At 43.6% G+C, this 11079-nt stretch overlaps 1 protein-coding gene across 2 annotated transcripts in view; it reads left to right on the top strand.

The window, feature by feature from the left end:
- The window catches only part of ZFX (zinc finger protein X-linked), a 33818-nt gene that overhangs the window by 12516 nt on the left and 10223 nt on the right, over positions 1-11079 (top strand). The window contains exons 2-3 of one of the 2 annotated variants that reach the window (XM_035326021.1): positions 5716-5804; positions 6204-6770. In XM_035326021.1, coding sequence (XP_035181912.1) covers positions 5744-5804; positions 6204-6770 — 628 coding nt within the window. In that variant the 5' untranslated portion in view covers positions 5716-5743. Of the gene's footprint in view, positions 1-5112; positions 5805-6203; positions 6771-11079 lie in introns of those variants that run through there. The other variant, XM_035325298.1, reaches the window with a different exon arrangement.

Below are 11079 nucleotides of genomic sequence, written 5' to 3'. Positions count from 1 at the left end.
GAGGGCGGCGGAAGCGGCGGGGGGCGGCCGCGGGTCCGGGGGGGGGCGGGCGAGGTGGGTGCCGGGCCCCGGGCCCGGCCGAGGGGGGCTCGGAGAGCGGCTGGAGGAGGAGACAAAATGGCGGCCGCGCGGGGGGGGGGAGGCGGAGGGCGCCGGGCGCCATCTTGAATTAATCGCTCGCCACAGCCCGCGCCTGGCGCAGGCCGGGCCGGGCCGGAGGGGGGAGCCCCTGGCCCCGCTCGTCGCGGCGCAGGGCCGCGGGCTCCGCCGAGGGACAGCCGGCGGGCTGCCCACCCCCGCCGCCCCCCCCGCTCCTCCGCAGCTGCCTCCTCGCGGGGGAGCTCGGCGCTTTCCGGCCCGCGGCGGCTTCCTGCGCTGCGGAGCCGGGGCTCCCGGCCGGGACGGCGCCCGCCGAGCGCGCTCCTCGGCCGCCTGCTCCTCCGGGAGCCGAGCGCAGCGGGGCCGCGACGGAGGGGGGGCGGGCGGCAGCCCTCGGTGCCCCTCGCCCTGCCAGAAGGCGCCTTCGGAGCACCCCCGGGTGCCCGGCTGTCCCCCTCAGCTGCTGGGCGGGAAGGAGTTCCAGGGGGGCTCCCGGGGCCGGCTGTTCCCTCGTTTAGGTTTTGTCGAGCTGTAGCTTAGGCGTCACCCGATGTCCGACATCTCTATGAAATCTGGAGAAGGCCTATTTTCTTTTTTCCTAACCAGTTTCCGCGAGTACCCACGCCACTGAACTACAACAAAGAGAAAAAAAAAAAAAAAAGACTTGATTTTTTTTTTTACCACTTTTCCCAAATCGCAATGAAACCAGCAGTGCTGATCCTCCTGCCAAAACGGAGGGAGATGCATAAAGAAATAAACGGCTAACTGATTACACGTCGCATTTGTAACATTGTTTTTATTCTTCCATTTATTCACCCGACAATGGTGGGGGTCATTTCCAAGATGAGGGCCAGGCGCTGCAGGAGGATGATTTTTAACCTTTCCCGTGTGTGTGATTGAGAGCGTGTGTGTACATGGCATTCTCCAGAAGTGGGTCATGTAGGGAGAGTTATGACACTGCAGCAGTGATGTCGGCTGAACCCACAGCAGCCTCGCTCATAACCACCACAAAGCTTCGGGTAGCTCGAGGCTCCAGCCCAGTTGGGACACAGGAGGCGTGCTGCAATTCTTAATGTGGTGTAGCAGAGCGTGGTGGGGGGCTCGGCTGTAGCTGTGCTCTTCAGTGTTTTTAGTGGAGCTGGGGCTGGGGCTGCAGGACAAAAATGGGAAATTTTGCTGTTCTTTGCCTTTTTCTGGGATGGGTGAGAATTTGCTGTGCGGGTACTTGTTTTTTGCTTCTGATTGCAAATGAGCACATACACTGTTCTTTCTTTAGGCAGGGGGAATATATTTCTTTATCAAAAGGATGGCCTTTCTGAGGTTTCTCCTTTTTTTCATTTCCTTCCACCCCCCCCTTTTTTTTGTGAGAAAGCAGAAAAAGTGATAATTTCTGTGGCATATTAAAGATCTTTCTGTTAAGTAACTATTTTTAAAGTTGCTCTCTCTTTAAAATGTAACAGCTCATCCGTTTCTTCTTATATCATCTTGATTACCTTGCTAGGCCTATTAAGTCAAGGATATGTGTGTGGCAAGACTGTTGCCAATGTCTGTGTTGCTTTTCTTGACTGATTGTACTTAAGATCAGATTTATGGAAAATACCCTATTTTATTTTGGGAGGTTGCTCTATTGCTAATAGCTTAATACTATTTCTTCCACAAATACGTACATATATATATATTTATATTTGTCTTTCCACTTAAAATATTGCCTTAACGTTCATGAAATCAAAACCGGCCAAGTCCCTGAATAAATACATAAAAATCAATTTCTAAGAGCTGCCTTTACAAATTGAATTGGGTATTTCAGGGTTGTATTAATTTTAAATCCACGTGAAGCTGACAGACCCAAGCCAAGTAAAAGATGTAGGTGCTTAGTGCAGAGATAGGAAACTCAGGGGACAGGTGCCTAGGCTTTTCCCATTCTGGTGGTAGTTAGAAGAGCAGTTCCCGAATTACAGCGATTTGAACAAAGAGCCATGTAGATTTGGCCACTGAGAAAGGACTAGACGTAGTCCTTCTGGGCACCTGCTTCTCTTCAAGAGTTTTGGTTCCCAAACGAGAACTGGAAATTGCTTCTGTCTGCTTCATTGCCAGAGCCTGCTCCTGAGGTAAGTGCCCATTGGAATATTTTGGAAGAACCGAGAGGAGGTTCTGCCCTTCTTGAAATCTTGCAGGAAAACAAGCTGCTGCTATTGCTTCTTACCCTCACGGTATCACAGAGCCTAGGGCACTTGCCAAGGAATTTGAGGGCGTTTTTTTGTGGAGCTCACAGTGAGAAGCTTTGGTGTTTCTTGTGTTGCAAAAGAGTGGCTTCATTGCAGAGCTGCTGGCTGATGCAGAGCCACTGGGCATAACTTCCTTTGTGTGGCTGAATCTGGGGCCGCTGTGCTGGTCCACTGATCAGAAGAGCAAGCAGGAAGAGATACAGTGTTTTCTCATCTGCTGCTTAGAAAGTTCAAACCCTGAAATGCTTTCAGGAAATGTTTAGAAATTATTTTTTTCCATCCACAGACAAATGCCCTGCTGCATTTTTAGGCTGCAGATTTTTATTTAGGCACCTTTATCAATTTAAACAGTTTACTTAAATTGTGTTTTAAGTGCCTGCCTCTTTTGGTCTTCTTCCCACAGCACGTTGCTGTATGAGGGAGGGGTATGTGCCCTAGTGGAGCAGTTCTACGGCTCTGCACATGTGCAGAGCTTTGTGTACGTGATTTCTTTTGGCTGCAGCTGGGTACAGAAGTTCACTATGAGAAACCTTATTTAGGAAGAAACTCATTCAGATTTATTTAGTTTTTAAAATTTTCCTTCTTTTGAACAAGTACCAAAGCATAAATCTGTGGCCTTTTAAAGACTCAGTCTTGAAAACTCACTTGCCTGGGAAACTTCTCCAGTCATTTTTTGTAGAACATGAGCCTTCGTTTCGCATAACATTATGTCCCTGTAGGTGAAAAGAGCTGGCTAATACAGAAGAGACCATGCTGGTATGCAGAATATGCAGTTGAAGGTCTGCTGGGCTGTCCCTGCTGGTGGCAGCGTCTTTATGAGGTTGCACCACCACGAGCACCACAGAGACTTGCTGGTTTTAGCAGCTGGCGCCTGGAATCTGGGCAGCAGCGAAGAAATGGTGTCAGCGGGCTCCTTCTGGAAGCCGGGACATAGTGGTGGCAGCTTCTGGGTCTCACGGAGGGAGAGAGAGACAAAAGGAACGAGAAGGAGAGCCTCAGTAATAGGGAGAGTGAGGAATTTGGGGAGAGGTTAGGGAGAGAAAGTGCGTGTATGAATCATAAGAAGTAGGAATTTGTGGTGGCGTGCCGGTCAGGTGGGTGATGAAAGCAGGAAACAGAGAAAACGAATGCCAGTTCCTCCAGTGGCTCGTGGTGAACTGACACTTCAAGCTGGTTGGGTTCCAGCTGATCAGAGGCCAACATGTATGATAATACAGCCCTCAAAAGCATAGTCAGAAACAGCGTCCTGACTTTTCCCAGGAACCTGGACAGCAAGTGCTAGCTTCTGATGTGTGCCTGAGGAGAGGGGCAGCGTGTTTCCACCAACCCTTAGTCAGTCCCCCCAGTCTCTTCCAGAAAATCTGTGAAACGCTGGTATAATCTTTGCTACAAATTTTTGAGTAGCACAGTCTCGTGTAAATGATGAGAGTATTTTGTAGTCGTAAGCTGGAAAGATTAAATGGGTGGGTGAGAAGGTAATGAATGTCATACAGGTACAGAGATGCAAGAAGTTGGAGAAGGAGTAACAGGAAAGCTAAACACTGAAAACAACCCAAAAGACAACATGATTAGAAAATAAATTTGTAATGGTTGACAAGGCGTGTACTGAGTAGAGAGAAGTAAACAAAGTTGGGCGTGAATAATTCTTGCTTAAATGACTGTACGAATCCTTCTTACTCTGTTCATTTTTCTCTGGCCTGACAGAAGTTGATCGCCATCAGTCAAGCTATATCTTATATCTCAGGCTAAGAAACACTTATTTCCTGCTCTTAATCCTAAAAAAAAAAGGCATCTGCATGAATAGATATTCCTGTTCATAATAGTGAGTGTGTCTCTGACAGAAAAGGTTGACATACAGAATAATAGCAAGGTGATTTTTGTCCAGCTGGACACCACAGTGACCTGTTAGCACCACTGTCTTTAGAGTACTGGGGCCTTCCAACTGAACGTCACACAAATATGGAAATCCTTGGAAAATTATTATACCGTGGCTCTTTTTCCGGTAGTTCGATATCTGGCTATATTTCGTGCTCACCTTTTGAAAGTTCACCTTCTCACACGTGCATAAGGTGGTTAACTGCGAAGAGTTGAGAAGTTGAGCTAGAAGAATGGTGAAGTCTAGAAAACACTTGCTACAGATCACAGTTGTGCGTTTTGTAGTAGCTTTTCTTTTGTATATAGCAGTTATCCCCATGAAAACATAATGCACATGTCAGTTGACACAATTTTGAAAAGGGTATATGATTCTTGTGAACACCTTGGCCAGAATCTTAATCTCTTTTCTAGGCCTTTTGTGAAGGTTTCACAGGCACGGGGAGATTTCTGTCACTGAAAAATGGTCAGAGGAAGGAGAATCGCTGAAATCTGTATCGTCTGCTTGTACAGAAACCTGGGCAGAAACATTGAGCGTGCTGTTGTTGCCTCTTGCTGGTTCAGCAGTCAACAGCTAGTTGTCTTTAGTACAAGGGACTAGTCCAAGTTCACCTTAGATCACGTTTTACCCAAGTAGGTTTGCCTTATCCTAATGATAATACTTGTATATAAACAGCAAAACCTGGACTGGGGTTTCGGATCTACTTGGCATTTTGACTTTGTAGTAGTGTTTGGTTCTTTTGTTAAGAAGATTGAAAGCCTTTATGCTTTGAAGAAAAGTTGACATTCTGTCCATAGAAACTTGGTAGAATTTGACGTTTCAGTAATTTGAGAATTTGGTAATTTTTGAGAACCAGTGATATTTTAAATATAAAAACAAATAGGTACTTTGTCTTGAGGTCGGTGTTTTTTAAATATTCACACGCATGAGATTTGAAAACCCATGGTGTTACATTCTGGAACCAGTTGGCATTGATGATTTCAATCCCTGAAGTGGCATAAGAGTAACTTGCTCCTGACTGTCCGAGTTTATGAACACGGGCATCAAAAGTGATGTGTGTTTCAGACTGCTAGCTGCCTGCCCTTAACTTAACCTTCTCGAGCTTTGTTGATTTGAGAACACTGTATCTCCTGCCATCCAAAGACTTGAGTGTGAACTTGCCTAGACTTTGTCTTTTTTTTTTTTCTTTGTGACGAAATCACATTTCCGTATCCCTTTATCAGCTTTTTCTGTGTTTTCTGTATTTCTGGTGTTTTGACAACTGGCCTGGGATAGTCAGAGGTTACACTCCTCATATTTTGTCACGGGTGTTTGGTGGTTTAGAGTAGTATTTCTTGAATCCCAAATGGGTTTACTCTGAGTGATATCTGGGCCATCTTCAAGTCAAGAGGTGTCCTCTGTTCACTTCTGTATGCCCCAAGTTCCAGCTTTTCCTACAATGAGTATAGTATGGGCAGAGGTAACCTTCTTAGCATAATACTTGTAAGTTAAATAACCTTTCTTCTTTGCCTTCTACAGACACTGTGACTGATGAGAGTTAAAGGCCATGGATGAAGATGGGCTTGAATTGCAGCCACATGAGCCAAATGCGTTTTTTGATCCAACAGGTCTGTCAGGAGATAATATGTAGATAAGACTGTACACATGAGATGCCGTTGACTGTAGTTTATGTTGTCTTTGTTTAAAGGTGCTATGCTACATCAATGCTTTTGGCATAGAGTAGTCACCTCAGATTTTCAGCTGTTTTCGTTACTCAGAGCAATATAAATGAGCCACCATTCTGTGAAGTAATAGTTACTTGGATGCTGGGGGAGATCCTAAAAATTGGTAGCCTTTTGTTCGTTGTGTTGTTCCTCTTAGTTATGTTAGTATCCACTGACAACGTGCTTTTATCAGCTCCTGTTTATCTGCCTGTCTTAATTGCTTATAGGTTGTTACGATAGTTTTTAACCACTTCACGTGAGTTAGTTTTACAATTTAAACATTGTTTTAATTATATTTTTCAGGAGCTGATGCAGCACATATGGATGGAGATCAGATTGTTGTGGAAGTACAGGAAACAGTATTTGTTTCAGATGTAGTCGACTCAGATATAACTGTGCATAATTTTGTTCCTGATGATCCAGATTCTGTAGTAATCCAAGATGTCATTGAGGATGTTGTTATCGAGGATGTTCAGTGCCCAGATATTATGGAGGAGCCAGACGTATCTGAAACTGTCATTATTCCTGAACAAGTGCTGGACACAGACGTAGCTGAAGAGGTTTCTTTGGCTCATTGCACTGTCCCAGATGATGTTCTAGCTTCTGACATAACAGCAGAAGCAATGTCAATACCAGAACATGTACTGACGAGCGAGTCAATGCATGTACCTGAAGTTGGACACGTAGAACATGTAGTTCATGATAATGTTGAAGAAACAGATATTGTCACCGATACTCTGGGAACAGATGTTGTTTCTGAAGAAGTCTTGGTGGCAGACTGTGCATCAGAAGCAGTGATTGATGCCAATGGAATCCCTGTGGAACATCAAGATGAGAAGGGCAACTGTGAAGATTACCTGATGATTTCTTGTAAGTGTCTGGGTAAAGCCATCGAAATTCTTACGATATGGGTTTGGGTGATGCTTGAAATGCCTGAGTGAAAGCTTACAACAGAACCAAAACCAGGTTTTCCATATTTACTGAAGTGCTGCTCTCACAAATGTACTCAAATGGGGGTAACTTTAGGAATGTGTACCAGCTAAAAATCCTGGTGGAGCTAATGGAGAGAACTACTGGCAAATGCATGTCTGATTATAAGCTATTTCTGTAGCATTTTGTGGCGTATAAATAACAGAGTAAGAATTCCAGTAAAGTAAATGCCATATACTTACTAAGAAGTGAAAGAAAATAAATGTGACATTGTATGAAAATGCATTTATATGCAGGTTACTAAAATTACTGCCAAGCCATTAAGAAAACCAAACGCTTACTCCATGGAAAAGAGAGTCAGAAAATTGTTTTTTGGAAGCCTAAACAACTATTCGTTGTCTTTGTCTTGTTATTTTGTGAAGGCTCCCCTTTTCACCCCCCTCATAGGTACAGACAACAGCATATTTTTCTTTGCTTTTTAAGATGTTTTCTTTCCTTGATTAAGTAAAGGACAGAGGTATGCTGCTAATAAAGAGTAGCTGTTGCTGCTCGTAGGTGAGAAGCAATTGTGAATATCTTAGTCTTCCCTAGAAACAGTGGCACAATCCATTTGAATCGTATTTCAGAAGGCTTAAAGCAGAAGGTGGGGAAAAACACGGCATATTATCAATCCTTTTTCTACTGAGGATATCCATTAGTGTGAAGTGGAGCTTATTCTAAGTATGTTACGTATTTGAAGTGTGTTACCTATTGTAATGTTTACTCGGTGCAGCACCTGGGAACATCAGAGTGTCTCTGCTGAACATTTGTTTGTCATAGAAATAGAAAAGCTTTGTTAGGCTGATCTGTTTAATTGCCATTTCAGGCACTTCAGTTTTGTCTAGCATTAAGTGACTCCATTGATGAGGCATACTTTATGCTCTGCTTCAGTTACCTGTTTTTTTTTTTTTTCCCCTTTTTTTTCTTTTGCTTTGGACACTTCTTTTGAAATGTATGATTATTTGTTTTAATTTTATATTCTGTGCTTATGGATTTTAATGTTGCTTCTCCTTACCTAGGATCACTGCATTTCTTAATTTATCATCTCTTGAGTTCCTTGCGTAACCTTGTGCAGCCATGTTTTGAGTTTATATGAGGTACAGTTAATTCTCTATTATCTGGGAAAACAATGAAATGGGATAATGCAAAATATGGGTAACACAAAATATTGTAAAACTAAGCTGCAGGAACATACTGAGATGAAACAGAGAGAGGAGGGATCAGGGATGCTGCTCCCTGAAGTGATGTTTATTCAAACTAATAAATGCTCTCTGTGCAGTTTGGTACATCTGTAACTTTCTAATTCTGGTCCTCACTTAGGTCAGATGAAAGCAGCTCAAATACCTGCAAGCACCCGCAGCATAGTTAGGCAACAAAGTGGATAATCCACCCATGGAATTGAGACCTGACTGTGTAAGGGCTCTGCTGGTGATCCTTAACCTCTTTCTTATCCCTGACTGTAGCTCTTTAAAATGCTGTTGCTCCTGCTTCTCTGCTCACCCTCCCCCTGCAGGTTAGCATCCTGCAGCACGGACAGCAGGAACCCTTCGCAAGCTGTGGTCTGCATAAATTTAAGGGAGACAGCTGGATAGATACGCGGCCCCTTCAGCCATTGCCAGCGTAGCCTCTTGCAGAGGGATGAGGACTGAAGTTGTGGTAGATGCCACGTTGCATGATCCCTAAAAAGCCCAGCCAGCTAGGAAGTCTTCTTAGACGTCGTACCTGCTGGTGGTAACTGACAGAAAACACGAGAAAGTGATTGTTCGGTTGTGCTGGGAGAGTCTCCATTTTCAGTCACGTGTTTCTGCATATGCATTTCTGCACTTTGATACCTTATTTAGCATTAAACTCCTCCCGATAGTCTTGCAAAGTACTTTCTCTGCATTCAGGACCTTAAATAAGCCAGCATTTAAAACGTTCATTTTATTACCAAACATGCATCCTCGTTATTTGTGTTTAAAATGTTAAATATGTGCTACAGTTCATTTGAAAGGGAAGTTCCCCATTACCACCTACTGTGTTTAAAGCCTGCATAACGAGTTCTGCTAGTTGCGAAGTCAGAGGCTAGTGCCTTCCTGTCAAGTAGAGACAGTCTTTCCAAATAGTCCCTACGTCGAGTGGAAAATATCATCTGAATTCATTTCCATTTTTTTTGCATCAGCAGTATGTGTGTTTATTGATCTTTTCTGTTGACTGTCTCAGTTCTTCAGTTGCCCTCGGTAGTAGGTGGTTTTTAAAAGGAAGTAAAATCAACACTGGTTTTGATTTTTCCATCTTAACCTGTACGCTCATGCTTGGTTCTGGCAAAACTCCTGCGACTGCTAGGGCGGATGTTGGAGTATACTTCTGTCTGCCATTACAGCACCCACATGTAGCTGCTTCCCAGATCTGGGACAAAGACTTGGTTCTTCAGGATGTTTTTTCCTATCTTCTTTTATTTTGTCACTTGGAAAGCGGGCGATGGCACTTCACATTCTTTCTGCGGCCATAGGTTTCTCAGCCTGTATTCTTCTGTGGAAATGAGGCAAAACCTTTTGCTCTCTTCTTCCTGTCTTTTGGCTTTCTTTAAATGTTTGCATTTTTGTTCCTGATGTATGGAGCCTACACATATTTTTTCAAATAAGATAATTTCTGTAGTTTTATCCTGCAAATACCTGTTTTGAAATGACTAATATATATCTACTTTCTTAAACGTCTTTCTGCCTCCTCGGTTTCACACTGTTTGGTCTCTTCAGAGAGCACCGTTCCTTTGAGTTCCATTCTGGGACATTCCTTCAAGAAACTCGCTAGTTTGATGTTTCTTCTCCTGTTTAGATTTAATTTTGTTTCTACATTTATGTATCTTTTTTTTTTAATTTTCAAGGTTCTGTTTCTTGGCACAGCTTACATTATCACTTGTCATTTGCAATACTCACCTTTTTTCTTGCATACTTTGTCTTTGCCCTCAAGCTTCTTGTTTCGGTCTGTGGTGGATTTGGGACACTTACAGCAGGGCTGAGGCGGGTATTTGTTCATTCAACAGAGAATGCAAGCTGCTACTAATTAGTAGCTTGAAAAGGTTTGAAGGAGGTTTGATAAATTGGCTCTTCTTTCACGTAAGGCATAACAAGCCAGTTCATGGGGATTGCCCATAACGTTTGGTCAGGAAATGATGAATTGTGTTCTGGCTCACACTGTTCCCAAATGTTGGGTAGCAAATCTTAAGGCTTGTAAAATCATCTCTCCCTAAGTAAAATGGTAATGGTGAGATTAGCTAATGTTTACCAGAACCAGGAAAAAACAGGACTTGCTCATGAAGGAGAATAGTGCCGTATGATGGAAACTAAGATTTTTGCTTGTCTGATTTTTTTCAGTTTGGCAAAATGAGATGTATCCTCTGGCATGAACTAGTTCCCTAATACAAAGAAGTTGTACTCTGATGTACTTGTGTTTAACTGAAGTAAAAACAGTGAGGCACAAAGGAGGTTTGATAAGTGGAGTCTGGAGAGAGGGAAGGGTAGCCTGGCAAACTTCAAGCTGGAGTTTTAGGAAGTTATGTGATGTTTCCAGACACAGGGGATATGCCATGTCCATATCCGTACCTTGACTGAGTTAAATATGTCTGTCCTTGTTGGACCTGAACTAACACTTTCCATTACAGGAGTCAAAACCTGGGCTACTCAAAGAGGGATAATTACAATAGTCTTTTCATAGGTCTAGATGAAACGTATCTGTCCTTGTCCTTGGATAACATCCTTGGAGTTGAAAGCATTGGATCTGAGCAGCAAAGCCATAATGTTCAAGGCTTTATTACTGCTATACCATAGACTTTTAGTCAGGAAAACAAAATGTTTTTGTTTGCTCTTTTAGCATAAGTAAATACCTCACTCTTTTTCCCTGGAGGTTCTTAAAGGTGCAGGAAATCACGTTCTTCTTTCTGAGGCAGAACTTGTTGCTGTGTCTTCTGCTCAACCATCAGAAGGGCACCAACAGTGCAGCCAAAACTGCTCAGGCAGTCACCGTGAGAGGTGAGGGAGAGGAGAGTTCCCTTGGTCTGGGAATGAGCTGCTCTCAGAGCTTGGTCCCTTGTGTGGTCTGGGGAGAGCAGAATGAGAAGGATGGGTGTTAAACACTAAGGAAATGCTCCACTGATTGCTACCCTGAGGGGCATTCCCTCTGTAATGGGAATGGCATTAAAATCAAAATAGAACGGATTTCTGTTTTCCCACAG

Source organism: Oxyura jamaicensis, chromosome 1 (assembly GCF_011077185.1).
Source record: "Oxyura jamaicensis isolate SHBP4307 breed ruddy duck chromosome 1, BPBGC_Ojam_1.0, whole genome shotgun sequence".
Taxonomy (NCBI): Eukaryota; Metazoa; Chordata; class Aves; order Anseriformes; family Anatidae; genus Oxyura; species Oxyura jamaicensis.
Note: the sequence above shows the minus strand (reverse complement) of the source record. Positions and strands in the feature narration are given on the sequence as shown.